Below are 20,707 nucleotides of genomic sequence, written 5' to 3'. Positions count from 1 at the left end.
GCTGCAAATCAGCGTGTTTACAGCCCCACACCAACACTCACATCAATTAACCGAGCATCGATCCTCTCACCGGAGACATCACAATATTGCCTCCTCCTCACAGTCCGTATTCCTGCATTTATGGCACGATATGATTTTCAGGTGTTGTTGCCTTGTCTAGACTGTTCTTTAATAGCCCAGTAATTTATTCTATAACTTTGGAAAGAAAGAAAGACTAGTCCTGTTATGGAAACTGTTTTAGACAAAATTATCTATATTTATGCAGTTAATATGAACAGTTGGGAATGCGTTATATGCCAGTGTAATAAACAAATAAAATCATCATAATAGCTTCAAAACAAAGTCACAACCCAAAGAGCTTTAAAAGTAACATATTGATTTCTACTCCGTGTATGATTTTTTTTTTCTCAACCAAAAGCACATGTCGTCCGTTTACTCCTCTCCTCTTTCCCTCTGTTCTTTCATTAATAAGTAAATAACAGTCGTCTTAAAGTATAGATAGCTGACGCTATAGGACCTGATCCATCTCGCCGGCAGCAGTTCGTTAAATATTCAGTGAGAAATAATGGCATCCGAGACATCACCTATAGTAACGTTATTATCTTCATTTCTCAAAATCAGCTAGACTGATAGCTTCGTTTGTCTTTTCCAGGACATAAATCTTCAGCTTTGCAGGTCGCTGCAGTGCAATCCGGAGGGAATCTCTCTTCTTTAAAACACTACCTATTTATAAATATAGCCTAACATATTATTATTATAAGTATTAAAATATAATAGTATAATGGAGCACTTTATAAAAGATAATTTTGAATAACATCAGAGAGATTGCTGCGTTTGTAGTGATTAAAATTCTTTGTTTTAAACCCAGTTTTTTGCATGGGCTGTACTGAACATTTTAAATATGTAATTCTTACTTTTTAAAAAGGAAAGATATGGAAGTGATTCAGCCAATAATAAAACGTTAAAGCAAAATTATCAAATTATTTGATTGCTCATATTGTTTACTCTTGTTTCATTGATCATTGGACTTTTTCATATTTCATCAAAACTTTTGATTTTTGAAAATATATATAAAAATAATAATTTTATTAGGCTATGTGCCAATATAATACGAGCAAATGTCCTCGTTAAAAGAGCAAACTGTTTAAGCAGAGACGTATTTTTTTATCCTTGTTAAATCGATTTTAAATATACTTGTAGTTTCCAAACACTTTCTTGATGGTTTCCAGACTTTTACACCTTAGCGCGACTTCTAACGTTTTATCGCTAAAGATTCATTAGATGATGGCTTTCTTCTCTGCGACCTCGAAAGATAATATGCTAAATTTGTTTTGCGAAATGATTTTCAAGCAGGCTAATCTAGATGGGCTGCATTCGCACAGCAGAAGAGGTTTGCAGTGAAGCACGAGCGCTTCCTCTGTCTCTCAGTCGCGCGGTGAGAGAGTGAGAGTGGGAAGGAGAGGAGAGGAGAGGAGAGGAGAGGAGGGCGCGAGACTGAGAGGGACAGAGAGCGCGAGTTATGATAGAACAGAGCAGTGGCCAATAGAATAACAGAGGGGTGGGGCTGAAGATTTCTCACCGTTCTGCATGGGCCCTTAAAGTTTGTTTGTTCGCTGAATGCGGCGTGTGATGAAAACGTGTTACTGATCCCGTTCGGCAATAATCAGATGAATCTGATTTGGGACATCTGATACATTCGTTGGACTTTCGAGACGCCGATAGTTGCCATTACGCACGAAACTCAGTTGACCGACCTACTTTTAACATCGTTGCCTTGAGGAAAGAACGACTTGCTTAGAAACGGTGCGCTTGTAATCATCCAGGAGCTGAATTACAACAACTTTAATGCCAGTCACAAACGAGGATACGCGATACGCTCCGCAACGTCAAGCTACGGGAAAGTCTTTGGCAGACAGTTTGGCTATCCGGACACTTTTGGGTGAATTGCAACTTTTGAGCACCAGTTTGATGCGCTGAAAGATCAAAAGATACGGTTGGTCTTTCGAAAGAGAAATTGACATTCCTGTAGTGGCTAAGTTAAGCTCCAACGTAGCCACCAGATGGTTGCTAAGAAGGGTTAAACTGTATCTAAAGGGAGTTGGAAAATCCAGCCTTTCTTCCACACGGATCAACTCATTGGGTGGGAGCAGCAAGAGAGACAAGAGTCCCCAGCAAATCAGCGGCTAATTGATTAAAGAGACTTCATTTGAATAGGGGGCTGGCAAGGTGCCAATCGCCTTTCAGAGGACCCCCCCACCCCCTCCCCTCCATGATTAATCGCGAGGCATTATTGATAATCATAACAGGACACATGCGCGGTGGATGGGCTCGATTTCCGTAATTTTGAGCAGATTTGATAGTAATTTTTTATTCTTTCGTGGCTGATGCGTGAGCCAGCATGTCGCGGAGGAAACAAGCGAAGCCGCAGCATTTCCAGTCCGACTCGCAGCTGGTCCTAACCGAGCACAATGGTAAGTTCAAGCCCTTATTACACACTTAAACTCACTCTGCACTTTTGACCAAAAATGGATTTCGAACTTTATTTTTTTTTTGTTATTGTCGAGTTTATTTAGAAAGACTTGTCCTTTGTTTGTTTTTTGTTTTTTTTTTATACCTGGCAATAATTTGGTAATTGTAATCTCCCTATATCTATGTGTGCTGCTGAAGGGACTCGCTGTAAGAGCTCTATTATTTAAGTAGCCTACAGTTGAAAACTTTTAGACGCCTCGTGCGATCATCAGAATCTATCACTTTATCCTAAAATAAAAACACTTTTCATCTAGTTCTGTACCTTTTTTTTAAGTAAGCATCACGTTGTGCCTTTATTATTATTTGTTTTAGTTTAGTTTTATTTTATTTTATTAAGTTGACTCATTAAAGAAAGTGGCCTATAATCTAGGTGATGTTCTATTATTTAATTTATTAAAGGGTTTCCAAAAATTAAAACTCATCGAATTAGTTTTGTCCTGGACCGTTGAAGTTGCCCACACAAGTGGGGATTCGCATGCTCTCAGCTTTCCCCCCTCTTCCCCACTTCTGTAGGATATTATATTCCACATCAGCAGCGTTTTATCCCATGTTATCTTCGTTATCGAAAATTATATCACGAGATCGTTCTCAGAAGTGGAGGCTAAATTAGCGAAACTTATTTTGAGAAAAAAAATTATTTTGCCCCAGTATCTCCAACTTTTGTGAAACCCTATAAGAGGTAATAATTAAGCAAAATTAAACTTTAATGGCATGTAGTCACGGGCGATCGAACAACAAAATCACACAATCTCATGTAATCGAGCTTTTGCATTATGACTTCATACTTACATAATTTAGACATTTTTTGCTGCGAATTAATTTTTGATATAGGCTACCTTCTTATACAATAAACGGGTATCGCAAAACTTCCATCAATAGGTTATCTCGTTCGTTTGCTTCTAAATGAGTTTCAACATGAGTTTTGAGATCAAGAGCTGACTTGCTAGCAGGCTGTGCAATGTAGTTTCCGACACACACTGTCCCACACTGTGTGACCAGGCTCATCTTTCATACAGTGCGTTGTCAACTTTTATAACATGCATTTAGGCTACACATATATGAAAGGTTTTTTTTTTAATCTAAATGAGAGTGCAATTTATTATAGCTAAATGTATTATTTTCTTTGGCATGTAAATAACGATATAACAAGCCTAATTATGTAAATCATTTTCCTTTATAATAGGCTCTCATACTAATGTAGTCCTTATAATTTCATAGTTTCAGTGTTGGAACATTCATGCAGATGGTGACTAAGGTTTTGTAACAGTCATTTACTAGTAGCCTACATATTTTAAAAATATACGCTAACTAGGCTACTTTCTAAACTGTATCAAAGTTCGTCTCACGTCTCATCGAGCTATAATGAATTTAAAGGGCATACTGGACATTTTGCTCAGTAAAGTGCTTTATTTGAACCGTTTTAAAACGCCATGTTTCGGGGGAACTTTCCTATCTCTTGCTTAACTCAGCGTTTTCTATAGGCTATCGTGTTTCTGATTATGGGACCTTTGAGGAGGTAAGGATTTTGTTTCATATCTAAGCTAGATCCAACCAATTTTCTTCAATTTAATTTGTATTAATCTTTCAATTGAATCCATTTTAATACTCCGTCGGCAAACGTGAAGAATTAACAGAAGTGACCTACTTATACCGTTAATGTTAACGTTAAAGCTATAGGCTAGATATATAGCACATCGTTCTTTTAATGACGTTTCTACGGCAATCTTTAGGTAAGATCCATAAAGAGACATTAATCACTGGCACACTGGGAGTGTTAGTTATCTATAATGCAGTAGAGATCAACGTTATTTGAAGCTTTATCTCTTCACATTAAATTAATTTGATTTTTAGTGTTCTAAATAAAACAATTGAACTGCTTTTCGTTCCAGTTCATGGACCGCTAAAGACACCAGTTGCTTTTAGATGACCAAACTTTAGTTTAAAAGGTGTTCCTTAAATCTACATGATGTTTGCTTATGAGAAAAACAAATAAATAGACTGTATATCAATAGTCGATAATTGTTAAATAAAAAGATTCTCAAAAAAATTTAAGTATGATTTTCGCGGTCTGTGTTGAGATGCACATCATCATATTTTCTCATAGCTACAACAATCTATAAACTACCTTCTCTAAAAACAAATTTGTAAAGAACGTAAATGTACAGAAGTCAGCTCAGTGTTATTAAAAATTAATACAAGAACAGCCCAGATTTACATAAGCAGTTGGTTAGCGTATTAGGCTACGTGTGAAGGGCATTCATAAGTGAAGTTTATGTGATTACTGCTAGAATTTAAGAAACGGAAAAGAAAACAGTTTTTCAAAATCATACCAATGCTGGATTTTCCCATATAAATTTAATAAAGAAGTGAATGGTAGGATTTGTCAACCCCTGTCAGCTGACCCAAGTTCACAGTTTTGCCAAATACAGCACATTCAAAGCATAAGGCAAATGCATAACCTGTATGTTAGTGTGCGTGTTAGTGCTCAGAGATGTATTGCTGTCTTTTTGGCCTAAGTATTTCTTGATAACTTTTTTCCTTAACATAAAGTGTAAACCAGGCCTTAAGTACAGATAAACTTCCATTGGTGTTGTCTCTTCTGAGAAAAACGTATAGCAGCGAGGTTAATTTTCTCCCTATATGCTTTGCGGCCTGTGTGGGATATTAGAAAGCAGTGTTACGGCTAGACTGAGCCTGAGGTGAGGAGTCTGTCCTTGTTGGCCTGTCACTGAGGGTGGGATGTAGAGCTTTTTTAACCTTTGCCAGGCTCTCTCGGTGGGGAGGCAAGAAGAGATCAGGTCATGGTGTGTTCATGTGTACCATGTCTCTGACCTCCAACATGCTGTGCTATAGCCAGCCAAACAGGGACTCTTACTTTTTCTGGGATGGTGTGTGTGGGGTTTGGGGGGGAGGGTGAGGAGGTGGGGGGTGATGTGGATTGAGATCAATATGGCTGCTTTCCCCTTTCACCTCAGCAAATTTGCCACACACCCACCCACCCAGAGAGATTGTAAAGGAGGTCCCCCCTCCAAAATACACACAGAAGCATTGCAAACAACAGGGATTGTGTATCATGTCATTTTGCCAGTGTTTATAGTCAATGTTTTGGAAATGGTTTTGACATTTTGGAAATGGCTTTTTTATTTTATTTTATTTTTTACTTTTTTTTTGCTAGTCCCCTCTCACACCCATCCTTTTAATAGCATGTCAAAAGAATTGAGGATGAGGGCTCGGTGACCAGTAGAGAAGCCTTTCCCAGGCACACCATCTAGTGTTCAGTAGGAAGTTTTCTATGGCTTGAGAGAGAAAGTGAGGGAGGGACGCAAAGGGAAAGCAGGAAAGTTGAGGGCGGGTGGAAGAGAGTAAAGGACACAGAAGGAGGTTTTGAGTGAACGGTAACTCACTCTTCGAAGTCACAACTAGCAAGGCGCCTGCAGCTGAGCTGAGAAAAGTAACGTAGATATTACAAATTATTTTCATGTATGTTTATCCTCTCTTTTTTCTAGTTACTATTTTTTATATACTTACCACATCACCAATTTTCTCTCCTTTTTCTGTCTTGATTTGCTTGGGATGAGATCTTTGACCTTGCTCTGTAGCATGCTGATGATGACCCAACGCCATCACGCTGTAGAGAACTGTTCTCATCAAAACTAGCTCTGTCTCACTAATCTACACAGCCGTACACAGCTTTCAAAAACTAGCGTCGTTTCTTGCTTTCCATGTACTATAGACTGGCTATAGAAACACATCTGGCTTTGTAAGCTGCCCATTACGCATCATCATTCGGGTATAATTAAGTTCCCGAAAATTCTAAACCTTTGAAAGATGTATTTAAATATGTATTTCTGCTGTCTTGTCATGTTTTTGGAATGGAAAATAATTATTAAAATGCAAATTTATTTATTCATTTGTTCTAATGCTAATTCACTTTCTTTATTTTGGGGCATGCAGATGTGTCCATTATTATTTTATTTTTTGGACCAGTGTCAAAATGTATCTGATTTGAATTAATTCCATCATTCATAATCATTCATATCTGTCATATTATGATCATCAAATCATTGTTTGGAAATTATTAGTTCAAATGTATACATTATAGTGTATACATTATAGCAAAAAATATATTGTAAGAAAACAAGGCATTTTTTTAATTTAAAAAAATGTAATGAAATTAATATTTCTAATAAAATGAACATTCAAAAAGTCCACAGTAATGTAACTTTTGAATATGCATTTTTTTAAGGATATAGTATCAACCACATAGCAATCGATTGATGGCCTTTATCAATTATTTCCAAAGACTTGTTATGTTATTGCTCATCTTTTAGTACATATTCACTGAGGGAGGGAGAACTTTAAAAATATATATATTTTGATGAGGTAAATGGACTGAAATGTTCTAAACAAAGACAAAAAGTTTTCAACAGGTTGCAGTGAATACATTGAAGTTGTTTAATTTTTGAGGTGACCATTACATTTGGCTGTAAATAAGCAAGCAGCTGTTAATGTGCAATATTGATATTATTATTATTTTTATCATCATCATAATATTATCTGTAATAACATCGTTTTCATTGGTTGTTTTGTAATGTATATTATTATTATTTTTATTATATTTTTTATTATTTATTTATTTTGAAAATGTATTTGTTCTCTAGTAATCTTTTCTCCTACCCCAAAACTATATTATTTTTTTCCCCTTTCATTGGCCTCACCTCAACAGACTTTTAATATTAAAACTTATTTAGCAAAAAAGTTGACTTTTTCTCATCTGTGCAACACATCGTTTGTGTGAGACACGGCTTTACTGTCATGGCAACTTTAACGTTATCTGATGTTCCAGCTCAGAGAGACACAGGGGGAAGATAATCCCTGAATTAAACAGGATCTGCTTTAGAGCCAGCCGTGATGAACAGGCTGGGCCCTCGCCCCTCTCCCCTGCTCTGACACTCCCATGCTGGGGAACAATGGGGAGCCATCCTGTCTCTCCACAGGGCTGGGACACACTTCTTGCAGGGGTTTCATTTGCAAATGAATCTCCACGCTGATGAAAATGTTGAGAGCAAAGCCCCACAATGAGTTTGCCTCACAATTTGTAAATCAACTTGTATGTTAAACAGCATGATTTTTGAGGGACAAAAAGCGAGGAGGTGGGGTGAGAAAGAATGAGGAAACTGGAGAAAGGCCACAGTCCTAGAAGAAGGGAGGGAGGGAGCAGAATAGTTTTTCTCACTTTTTATTTGAAATGCGTATGGTTAATTTTCTAGAAAAGTTTCAAAACCTGTTCCACTGTGTAATTTAAATGAAACTTATCATGTTCTAGCACATGATATTATTACTGTACACTTAAACTTTGTTTGAACAAGCAAAGAGTTTCTTGCTTAGTCGTATTATACATTTCTTGCAGTATTTTTTTTTAATACTTGTGCTTGCATTGAAAATGCTGCATAAATAATCAAATATTTAGAAATTTTCCTATTGATTTAATAATAATTTACTATTCCAAATAACTTTAAAAAAGTGTGCTGTATTAAGATGATCATGACATGATTTCATTCATGCTTAGCCTGGTATGAATGAGTTTGAGCTTCTGTAGAGTGCATAGCAATCTGAATGCCAAAGGCTTACTTGTTCCTGTCAGATCCTGATTGCAGGCTGACTGGATACAAATTAGTTTAGTGACAGGGATAACCTGTCCGAGATGCCTGCAGTTGGTTGAAAATGAGCGAAGTTGACAGCAAATTGAAAGTCTAATAAGTCCTTCAAATGGTTGATTTGTGCCTAGTGGACATGTAGACATTGAGGAGTATGAAATATTGGAAATCAATGACCCTCTATGAAATTTCATTAGGGCCCATTGTTCTCAGTTCATAGTATTTTTATGTTTTGATGGATTATCTGAAGAAAATGATTACCTAAGGTGGTAGAATTGATGGGACTTTGATACACATCTTCAAAGATCACTTTTAAGCAATATTGTAAAAGTGCTATTGATTTAGTCTCTTTTCTTATCCTATTTCATCATAGCTCTACATGGTGTGAAGGCCTTTTCTTTGTGTTATTTGGTATTTGTTTCTTTTTTGATGATTGTTTTTTGAACGTATGAGGGGGGATAAGCATTAAACTGATTAACGGAAGATTAACAACAAAAGAATTTGAACAGATAAAGCTGCTTCTTCAGATACAAAACATCTCTAATCGCTAATCCCCCTGTTCCCCCCTCTTATTTTCCTCTGCAGGGGACACAGAGACCAACCCGGACATCTCCCCCTGTAAAGACTCGGGTGCCAATGTCTGCAGCAGATGTTGCGCAGAGTTCTTTGAACTATCGGACCTTGAACAACACCAGAAGAATTGCACTAAGAATCAATTAGTTCTAATTGTGAATGAAAATCCAGTGTCTCCTTCCGGAACCTTCTCCCCAGGATCTTCTCCTCATAATCCTGATGAGCAGATGAATGATACAACTAATAACACAGATCAAGCAGAGTTGACCGACCTTTTGGAGCAGAAAATACTTGACAAAGAGGAGGCCATGGACACAGAGATGTCAGGAGTCTCTGCACCCCATAATGATGGAAGTGGATGTATGGCAGGTGGCAGTCCACTCAGTGGTGCTGGAAGCAGCCATGGCGCTCTGGGCAGCTCTGGGCCCAGTATGGGAAACTCTGTCATCTCTGCCTCACTACCTCAGCTGGGTAACTTGACTGAGTTGGGCAATTTTTCCATGATCAACAGCAACGTCATAATTGAAAACCTACAGAGCACCAAAGTGGCTGTGGCCCAGTTCTCTCAAGAGACCAGAGCAGCAGGAGGGCAAAGGGTGGCTGTGCCAGCCCTCATGGAACAGCTCCTGGCCCTGCAGCAGCAACAGATCCATCAGCTACAGCTCATTGAGCAGATTCGTCACCAGATTCTTCTGCTAGCATCACAGTCACCTGAACTCCAAGCACCACCTAGTTCTTCCCCTGTGACTTTAGGTTCAGGTACTAGCCCGCTAACCACTCTTAGTTCACATTTGTCTCAACAGTTGGCAGCTGCTGCAGGGTTAGCACAGAGCATAGCTAGCCAGTCTGCAAGCATTAGCAGTTTGAAACAGATGGCTAATGCTGCGCAGCTACCTCAGAACAATTCCAGTGTGGGAGAGTCATCTCAAAGCCTTGGCGCAACAGGGCCAGCTACAGTTAATGCCCAACCTTCAGACAAGAGGCCAGGCAATGCAGGAAGCTTGCATCCTCAGTTAGGAAACCCATCACTTGCAAAGTCGTCCACACCAGCCTTTGCAATGGGAAGCCTTTTGAATCCTGTGGCTAATACCCTTCTACCTCAGCCCCCACCAGGCAATCCAATATTTTCTAGTGCACTACCCAGTGTTGGTACTACAGTTGAGGATCTCAACTCACTGGCTGCACTGGCTCAGCAAAGAAAAGGCAAGCCACCGAATGTCTCATCTTTTGAACCGAAGACTAGCTCTGAGGATACGTTTTTCAAGCATAAGTGCAGGTTTTGTGGCAAGGTGTTTGGTAGTGACAGTGCGCTGCAGATTCACCTACGTTCTCATACAGGTGAGAGGCCATACAAGTGCAACATATGTGGCAACCGCTTTTCCACCCGTGGTAACTTGAAGGTTCATTTTCAGCGTCATAAAGAGAAGTATCCACACATTCAGATGAACCCTTACCCTGTCCCAGAGCATCTAGACAATATTCCAACAAGTACTGGCATTCCCTATGGTATGTCTATGCCTCCTGAGAAGCCAGTGACTAGCTGGCTTGATAGTAAACCTGTTCTGTCTACTCTGACATCTTCTGTTGGCATGTTACTTCCACCAACTATACCAAGCCTGCCTCCATTCATCAAGAAAGAAGAGAATAACTCAGTGGCTATAAGCAGCCCTTCTCATTCTGCTAAAAGCGACTCAGGTCCTGCTGATACACCTATGAAGAACACAGATAGTGTGTTGGAAGAAGGTGAGAGCACAACCCTGCCTACCTCAAATGGAAAAGCTGAAGAAAACAATCAGTCATCCAGTTTAACAACAAGCATGAGCTCTGCAGTGGAGGGTACCATTGAGTACACCACCTCCAACAGTCCTCCATTGGCCACTAACCCACTCATGCCCCTGATGTCAGAACAGTTCAAAGCTAAGTTTCCATTCGGGGGTCTCCTTGATCCTCTCCAAGGCTCAGAAACATCTAAGCTTCAGCAACTTGTTGAGAACATCGACAGGAAGGTGACAGACCCCAATGAGTGTGTTATCTGCCACCGTGTTCTTAGTTGCCAGAGTGCACTGAAAATGCACTACCGCACACACACTGGGGAGAGGCCTTTTAAATGTAAAGTGTGTGGTCGTGCCTTCACCACCAAAGGCAACCTCAAGACTCATTACAGTGTCCATCGAGCTATGCCGCCACTGAGGGTCCAGCATTCTTGCCCTATTTGCCAGAAGAAGTTCACAAATGCTGTGGTACTGCAGCAGCATATTCGCATGCACATGGGTGGCCAGATTCCGAACACCCCTCTTCCTGACAACTATCCAGAATCTATGGGGTCCGATGCTGGTTCATTTGACGAGAGAAATTTTGATGATCTTGACAACTTTTCTGATGAAAACATGGAAGGAATTGAGGATGGACCAGACAGCAGCATTCCAGACACACCAAAGTCAGCTGATGCATCTCAAGACAGCCTCTGTTCATCCCCTACTCCACATGATTCTTTAGGAATGGAGAGCCAGAAGTGTGCCAACCAGGGAGCTGGAGAGGAAATACAGTATGACCAAGGGAAATCATTGGAGAACGGATTAATGGAAGGAGACAGACTCACAAACGACTCTTCTTCACTTGGAGGCGACTTTGAAAGCCAAAGTGCCGGAAGTCCAGCTGTCTCTGAATCTACCTCTTCCATGCAAGCTCCATCACCATTTAATGGTACTATTCATCAGCAAAAGTCTCCTAGTCTAGATGATCGTCAGCAAAGGGCATTGTCACTGGAGCACATTAGTGCGGGTCTCATGCAGTCTCATTCAAGTCCTGGAGCTCTGGATCTTTCTTCAATTAACTCATCAAAAGATCCCCTTAGCATGCTTTTCCCCTTCCGTGAGCGAGGCACCATGAAGAATACAGCATGTGACATCTGTGGCAAGACATTTGCCTGCCAGAGTGCCTTGGACATCCATTACCGTAGCCATACCAAAGAGAGACCATTCATTTGCACAGTATGCAACCGGGGCTTTTCCACCAAGGGGAACTTGAAGCAACATATGTTGACGCATCAGATGCGAGATTTGCCCTCCCAACTCTTCGAGCCCAACACCAGTCTTGCCTCCAGCCCAACTCCATCTCTTTTGTCTGTTGGACCCTTGACCTCCATGATGAAGACTGAGGTCAACGGCTTTCTGCACAGTCTTCAACCTGAAGTAAAAGACTTGCCCTCGGCACTAGTGACCTCATCAGCTTCCACCTCTCCGGTACTTTCGACTGCCCCACCACGGAGGACGCCTAAGCAGCATTACTGTACCACTTGTGGGAAGACATTTTCCTCCTCCAGTGCCCTGCAAATTCATGAGAGAACCCATACGGGAGAGAAGCCCTTTGCTTGTACCATTTGTGGACGAGCATTTACCACCAAAGGAAATCTCAAGGTAATTGCTATATATATATATAAAGAAAGTAATTATCTCAGATTTTATGAAATACATTATTTGACCATTTGCTTGATGTTATTTTGCTATTTATGTTTGTCAAAAGCCAGCCACAATGGGAATTGACCATATAAACCACTATTGATGAGGGAAGATAATTAGAATGCATAAATTATAAAGGGGGAAAAGTAGAAGTATAAACAACATTGTACAAAAAAACAGAGTTGTGTAGTGAAATAATAAAGGAGATGCGGAAATATTGAGTCATCCCATAAATATGAATATTGGTCTAAAACCTGAGCTTAAAGTTGGTGGAACATAGCCAGGAATGCTTCGTTTAACAGGCTTTAAGCACAGTTACCAGAAGCGACCACCCTTAGCAGTGGCACGCAAAGTATTTTTCCAGAGTTTATCTTGTGAAAAGCATGGTTTTCTTTTTTATCGCAATAAAAAATAGCTTAGTACACACATAAACAGAATCCTGCAAGTTGCATATGGATATGTGATTTCACTAATTAAGCCATACTAACTATAGGCTACATTTTCTGGAAGGAATGTACTATCTAGCTAAAAAAAATCACTATTTAAAATAATTATTTTTAGTAATTTAATTTCAATGATTCTGATATGATGACCGCATAAAAAATATCGATATTTACTCGTACTGCTCTAAAAATAAATAAATCAATCTAATCATGAAATAACAATTCATTAAACAAAACCCATTTTAAAAGAATTCCATATAATCATTTTAGAGCTATGTATATTGTAAAAGTAGCTTGTTTAAAATTGTACCTCATATGTCCAGTGCTACACAAAGGGTTGCAACAATTAAACAAGGTATTTTCCCCCCGAATGTATTGCATGCTTCAAGGGTGAACTGGGGGCAACTGTCAGATACAATACTGTCCAGCACAATGAGAGTGGACAGTGCAATTTTCTCAGAACACATGTCTACCACAGGCTCTTTCTTTCATATGCAGACCACCATTCTCACTGAGTGAATGTTACAACATTTGAACCTTGTTTAAATAATTAGACAAATGCTGCTTCCAGTGGGCCTATTTTAATACTAATTATTATAGTACTACTTCTCTTTTTCCATTGCATCATCTCACGTGTTATTCATTTGAATGTTTCCAAACTTTAAACGATGTAGCTCTCCTTATCCTTTGTTTTAATTCTCTTTAATCCTTATTCTTCTACTTCCCTTTCTCTCTCTCCCTCTCTCCCCCTCTCTCTAGGTGCATATGGGTACCCACATGTGGAACAGTGCTCCTGCACGGCGTGGTCGCAGGCTTTCGGTAGATGGTCCCATGGCTTTCCTGGGCACCAACCCTGTAAAGTTTCCTGAGCTCTTCCAAAAGGACTTAAGCAGTAGGGCTGGAAACGGAGACCCAACCAGCTTCTGGAATCAGTATGCTGCTGCTTTCTCTAACGGCCTGGCCATGAAAACCAACGAGATCTCTGTGATCCAGAACGGAGGTCTGCCCCCTCCACTTTCAGGGAGTGTGGGCAATGGGGGCAGTTCTCCGATCGGCGGCTTGACGGGCAGCATGGAAAAGCTGCATAACTCTGAGCCCAATCCTGCTCTGGCTGGCCTAGAGAAAATGGCCAACACGGAGAACGGGACTCACTTCCGCTTCACACGCTTCATGGAGGACAAGGAGATAGTGACCAACTAGAGAATCGTTTTTGTTGTGCTCATGAACAAACATACACTCTTTAACTGGCACACACAAGTGTTCCCGTAAATGCGTCCATGAAAGAAAAAAAGCAAGGAAAAAAACTGTATCAGCTTTTGCTTGCCATTAAGACTTTATCAAGAGGAGTTTGAAAAGAACTTGCTTTTTTTGTACAATGTACAACACGTTATAGTTTTGGAGCTTATTTATTAGTGATTATAACCTTGCTCGAAAACCAAGTGGAAATATTAACAGTTACTTAGTTTTTATGTTATTTTCTGTTTTATCAGCAGAGTGAATCTGTATGAGTGTTTTAAAGTGTGCTTTTGAAACTTAGCTTTTCTTGGTAGAAGACTTCACCATGGCATTAAATTATTTTCTATCTGTAGTATGTGTTAACAAAACTTGATGTTCATGTAATGATTTTAGAGCTTAAAAAGTGCAACGTAAGGCTGTAAATACTTTACACTTATCTGTGCTAGATGGTTTACAAGCTGTGTAGAAGCTTTCCTCTGAGAAATATCAACATTTCATAAATCCAGGGACATAGGTTAGTCCCTTTCTCTCTGTCTTAGAAGTTTTTAAAAAAAAATGTCAAAAAGGGTTTCTCTGCAGCGGTTTATTTAGACCTTGGTATTTTCATTTTGCTTATAATTGCATTCAGTTCTCACCCTTTATGTGCTAATAGCATAAAAGGTTGATAGACGACAACAAAGAGGTCCACACACTTATGAATGGGAGGGGGAAAACAAAATGCCTTGTGTGATCTTTGAGGTTTAGGTTTGCTGGGCTTTCAAACTGCTGCTAGGTACTAGCATCTACTGCACATCATGTGTTGACACACCCTATACATTTTTTCCCCCAGACGTGGAGCAACAAATTACTTTACAACAATTGTACATAGTCTTACTCCAAGACAAAGTCCATCTCGGCCAGGGGACAAATGATGATAGTGTTTTTATAAATATTATATAAATATATATATATGGACTGTTACATGCACTTTCTTGAAAAGTTGAAAGATCTTTTAGGGCCCAGTTTCTCTACAGTTTAATACCTACTAACAACTACGATACTGTAATTCTTTACTCTAATAATCAAATACATCAGTTTTTCAAAAGAAAGAGTGTCGGTCTTGATGATTTTTTATTTTTTATGCAACCATCTTAAGTATTTAAAATGATATATGCCCCTTTTTTTGTTTTTCATTTGAAATTTTGATTTTGCCCAGTCGATATCCCGTTTTTAGCTCTGGCAGAATTTATTTTGCTGATGGACTATGGATTTCTTCTCCCGACAGAGTGCATTAAACGTGTGAAATGTTAATCCAAAGTCGGTTACATATTTAACTTCAACGTGTCAGACCGAGTCCGTCAGGATGCAAATGCAATTACAGAGCGCTTCATTAAAACACATGCAGCTCCTCTGTAAGTCACATTTCTGAGTTCATCATTCTGGCGGTTGACAGGCTTCAGCATCTTTAATTAAACAATCGATCGTTTTAGAAGCCCCTTTCTTTCAGCGTTTGTTTAGATGGATCGGTTCACCGTTCTTGTCATAAGGAAAACTTTCTATAGGCTATAGGCTAGCCCGTTTTCTTTGAGTTAATAGCCTAGTTTTAGCTGAAAATATTTTCATTTAGTAATGATAATCAGGATGCTTTATTTTGGTACTGTGATTTGTTTCATATTTACCGGGGATTTGGTTTTTAGTCGGATTGTAAATGCCTACATTTGATATAATTTTTTTTTTTTTTTTTTTAAACGAATGGACATATTTATATTAATTCTGCGCCTTAAACGAATAGTGTCATTTTCTTAATCCTTTGGACTCCTGATCGTCGCCCTATAACATTTTGTCCTCACCAGCAAAAGCATAAAACATCCTGTTATCGAGGTATTTTATTGTTTTAGTTTTAATATTGATTCTTGGTACTGCTTTTAAAACATTTAGGCAATAAACCCTTTAAGGAAATGTCACTGATTAACAGTGGGCTTTAAAAAAAAACAAATAATAATAACTATAAATCTATCATCGTTTAAAATAAAATATATGTCCTGCTTTTTCACCAGCTGCATTTAATTTAACACACCATTGCACTTCCTGAAACGCGGGATTTGTTAATTCGAGGCTTGCATCCTCTCGCCCCACGCCGCCTCCTCCCCGGATTTTATAGCTGGCTAAATTCCCCAATATTTACAAGATCACGATGCTAAATGACCCTTGCAAACAGTCCGGGAGCGGCAGAGGGTCCCCGCCCCTCTCAATCTGTGCTCTCACCCCGCGACAGGCGCTTTGTTTGAACAGCCCAGCTTCCGGATTCTTCAATGACAGACCGCGAGCACTTTATTGACAGCATTGACACCGATCCCCTCTCAATTATGACATTTGTCATACGGTGTTTGCAATCAAAGTGTTTTGATTCGCACCCGTTAAATTTGGCTCCTGGACGAATGCATTTCTTATTTGCGGTAATTTCGTCAACTTATTGACCAAGGCCTATTTTTTTAAGGCCAATGATTTAATTGTAGATTCATGTAAAATTAATGTTGAGCACCTAATTGTTTCTCAGATTTATTTGTAATGAGTGATATTGTTTAATTTTCATTGAAACTTCATGTTAACATTAGGACGCCAATCAATATAGTACATCTCGAATAATAATAATAATAATATAATTAAAGAAACTCATTTTAGAAAATGCCCCATTTCGGTTTGAAACCACAATATGAGACGCATACTCTGGAAAGATTTTGATTGGTTAAAATATAAAAGAGTCTATTTTTCTATGAATTAATAAATAATAATAATAATATTATATGATACATCGATATAGGATATGTGATGAATTATGCTCCTGTTATTGGGGTATAATGTTTTAGTTTTAATATTGATTCTTGGTACTACTATTAAAACATTCAGGCAATAAACCCTCTAACGAAATATTATATGTGATGAATTTAATGTAGAACAAAGTTTTATGACCACTGGATGTTTCAGTCCAGTTCTTCAATGTACCATATTCATTTCATGTTCCAAATGATTTTATTTTCTAATGTTCTACTTTTAAATAATAATTCCATAGTTTTCATTTATTCTCTTAAAAAAAAAATACAATCCATGAACTAAAAAAACAAACAGATAAATGTTAATCTTTAATATGTCTTTAATAATCTTAATTCATATTCTTATTTCTGCAGTTCTTATTTTAAGTTTAAAACATTACACTGCATCTGTAATTTGCTGATAACCTAATTTATATTTCTTCTTCTTCTTCTTCTTCTTCTTCTTCTTCTTCTTCTTCTTCTTCTTCTTCTTCTTCTTCTTCTTCTTCTTCTTCTTCTTCTTCTTCTTCTTCTTCTTCTTCTTTAATGAGGAGTACATTTTAACCAGTCAAATGCATGGGTGTCTCATAATGTGATTTAAACTGAAATGGAGCTTTCTCTGAAATTATTTTTTATGACGCATACAATTTTATACAAAGCAACTGATTAGGTTTTTTATTTCAAACACTTGAACAGCAGGTTGGGAAAGATTCAGAAGAGAGATAATATTTGTGTGTGTAGGCCTTTTATACTGTAAATGCAAAAGACAGAGAGAAAGCAAGAGCCGGTCAACACCTAACCAGGTCATTGTTTTATGTGACAATGACAGCACAAATGAGAGAAGGAGAGTAATAATAATAATAATAATAATAATAATAATAATAATAATAATAATAACACCCTTTATCAGCATCCACAGATATGAGAACAGCTATGTGACGTTTTCTGAGACCTGTTGTTGCTTGAGCAAAAACACACTGAGATGAAGGAATGGAGTGCACCTTTCTACCTTTCGGATTCTTGTTTTCTCGTTTTATTACTGTTGACTGAGCTGTGTTATGTACTCTAGAATTTATTCTCATTCTTCACAGTATTAGTTTCATCTGCTTTAATGATACAGCTTTCATGAGGTCAGTAGTGCATCTAGGCCACTTTATTTGAGGTTTTCCCTATTTGTGATGTATGACCATAGCAATATATCAGGTTAATTTATGTGAACAAGCAGTTTAATAAAAGGGAAATGGAATTAGTAAAAGAACAAGATTATAATGAGCCTGTACATAATTCAGATTGACTGCTGCTATGTGGAGTTATCTTGTTAGAAGACAGCGGATATAATGAGGGATTGTGTTTAATTCTCTGCGGTCTGTACAGTTGTTGGAGGTGTGGTGCGAGCGAGTGAGTAAGGCAGGTGGCCGTTGTTTCAGTTTCTCAAAGGGGAAGGATATGAGATCTGACAGGATTCAGTGCCGTGTATGAGCCTCAGGGAGTTCTCAACGGAGCGTGCGACCTCTTCACGTAACGGACCCACCTCTGCTCTATATTGTCTGTATGCTGGCTTTAGCCCCGGGGGCTGGCTGCGACTCCCTGCTGTGTTTTTGGTCTACGCAGGGGAGATCAAAGACACATTTGGGACAATTGAAGTGCTGCTCGACCGAAGCACTGCTCAGCACCACACCTGCCCTCCTGTCAATCATTCCCAGGTGACAGGCGTGTGTGGCTTGTAGGAGCAAAGGATGCAATTAGAGCAATTAGTGTTGTCTTTCCATGGATCCACTGCTCATTTTGATTTTCATCTGTTCGTTGTCCATGTTATTAGTGTTGTCCTTTATCTTCACTTTCACCCTGACTAGTCGGGCATTTTCTCCCTTTTTCTTAACTCACTCCCACCCTCTGTTCTCTCATGGTTCATGACTTCCTGAGGAAAGAGTCTCAGTCTCTGAGACGTGTACACAGCTGGCTGAAAGAGAATCTCTAGATTGAAAGAGCAAACATGGAGGAAGATTTCTCAGCCTGTGTGTGTGTGTGTGTGTGTGTGTGTGTGTGTGTGTGTGTGTGTGTGTGTGTGTGTGTGTGTGTGTGTGTGTGTGTGTGTGTGTGTGTGTGTGTGTGTGTGTGTGTGTGTGTGTGTGTGTGTGTGTGTGTGTGTGTGTGTGTGTGTGTGTGTGTGTGTGTGTGTGTGTGTGTGTGTGTGTTTTATCATGGCAGAGTAATCAAAGCCAGCATGTGGCATCTTTACACTGCAAGAACAGCACAGAAGCTGTATCTCAAGCAGCATATACAACAAAAAGATGACTTTACACATACTGTTAAACACTGCATAAAGGAAGTATTAATGAATTTAAAAATGTATAAATAATTTTGAATTATGAAATACATTTTTGTTAATATTTTAAATATATTATTTCAACATATTTGCTTTGTCATGACAGCAAAAAAGCCTGCTCTGATGTTGTAATTCATTTACAGAGCCACATGTAATATTAAGGGCTGAGGTTGCATATTTTATAATATATTATTTTAGCTTAACAATATTATTTTATTGTTGTGCACCATTCATACTTAAAAAAATAAAAAAAAATAAAAAAGAGGTAGCAAATGCAGAATTGAATTAAAGTATAATGCAAAAAAAAAACAACATTTAAATAGGTATTCATATTTTATATATTCCATCATATTTAATAAATTAAATTATGTGGACCACAGTTTTTTTTTAAATATTAAAATTCAGTACATTATTCTCCCTATCATTCAAATTAAAAAGTCAAGCCCAATGTTAGTATGCCTTTGCGTTGCATAGTGTGTCTTAAATCAGAATTTGAAGCAGGCAGGTGTGAAGTCACCTATTTGAAACAGTTAAGTAAATAGCACAGCTTTTTTCAATCTCTCTCTCTCTCTCTCTCTCTCTCTCTCTCTCTCTCTCTCTCTCTCTCTCTCTCTCTCTCTCTCTCTCTCTCTCTCTTTCTCTCTCTCTCTCTCTCCTCTCTCTCTCTCTCTCTCTCTTCTCTCTCTCTCTCTCTATCTATCTATCTATCTATCTATATATATATATATATATATATATATATATATATATATATATATATATATATATATATATATATACATATACATACATTTGTCTCTCACACTAAATCCTGAATCAGGGCTCTGTCTTCTGCTCGGTCTGGCCGCAGGTTCGCTCCGAGGTGGGACAGGGGCCTGGCCACAGTCCAAGTGTGCGAGTCATTTATCTGTCCACTCCTTCAGCTTTTCTTCTGGCACAGAGCGACACACACACAGAGATATTGTATTACAGCTGCCATTGTCCCTAGACAGACAGGTGGGACTCTCACTGTGGGGTCCTAAAAGCCAGGCGGCAGTGGGCAGACATTGGGTGCGTACTTTATTAGTGCACTCATGCCTGCAGAAGCCTCCCAACAGTACGAGGGGAGGGCGTACAGTAAGGTCTTGTCCCTCGCACAGAGCAATGGCTGTCTCAGGCTGGGGTTTATCATCACTGCTGAAATTGCTGGAAGTTCTTTTGTTGGGGTTTTATTGCAGGAGGGGTATTTAGCCTCTTTCTGATGCTAATGCCTTAAATTTTAGGGACTCCGAGCTCATTCTCCAAGTCTCAAGGCCGCAAGGGTGGTGACACTGTCCGTTATGAAAACAGTTCCCTCTATCTCTCCCTCCTTTCTTTTTTCCCTTGTGAATAAAAGAAGAGAAGGGCTGCATTTAGGCCATCTGTGCTTCCAGTGCTTGAGTGTAATTTAATGTGTAGGTCCATTTTAAGATGAAGCCCATGTACTCTTGTGTGGTTTGTCTGTAGAATGGAGCCCAGATCGGTTTCCTCTTCCTTTAAGAGCAGTGGGAGATTAAGTAGGTTGATTGTGTTCCTTTCACCATCAGAATGAGGGCCGGTAACCTTAGCCTGCACTGTCTGCCATGGGGCTCAAAGACAGGTAGATGCTCACTCCTCCGTTAATGTCATCCCGTAGATTACGTTTCCTCATCGTCAAAGTGTCTTAGGATGCACTATT

At 38.9% G+C, this 20,707-nt stretch overlaps 1 protein-coding gene across 2 annotated transcripts; it reads left to right on the top strand.

The window, feature by feature from the left end:
- The first annotated feature begins 1,551 nt into the window (after positions 1-1,551).
- Positions 1,552-14,984, top strand: sall1a (spalt-like transcription factor 1a). Of its 2 annotated transcripts, none has more exons than XM_067440080.1 (3): positions 1,552-2,471; positions 8,772-12,175; positions 13,420-14,984. In XM_067440080.1, exons 1-3 carry the CDS (start codon positions 2,399-2,401, stop codon positions 13,858-13,860), a joined length of 3,918 nt encoding a protein of 1,305 aa, XP_067296181.1. In that variant the 5' UTR covers positions 1,552-2,398; the 3' UTR covers positions 13,861-14,984. The 2 variants fall into 2 exon arrangements, with proteins under 2 accessions (XP_067296181.1, XP_067296188.1); XM_067440087.1 differs by lacking the exon at positions 1,552-2,471 and adding an exon at positions 5,892-5,980.
- The last annotated feature ends 5,723 nt before the right edge of the window (positions 14,985-20,707 follow it).

Source organism: Pseudorasbora parva, chromosome 1, assembly GCF_024679245.1.
Source record: "Pseudorasbora parva isolate DD20220531a chromosome 1, ASM2467924v1, whole genome shotgun sequence".
Taxonomy (NCBI): domain Eukaryota; kingdom Metazoa; phylum Chordata; class Actinopteri; order Cypriniformes; family Gobionidae; genus Pseudorasbora; species Pseudorasbora parva.
The sequence above is the reverse complement of the archived record's forward strand: the minus strand, read 5'-3'. Positions and strand labels throughout refer to the sequence as shown.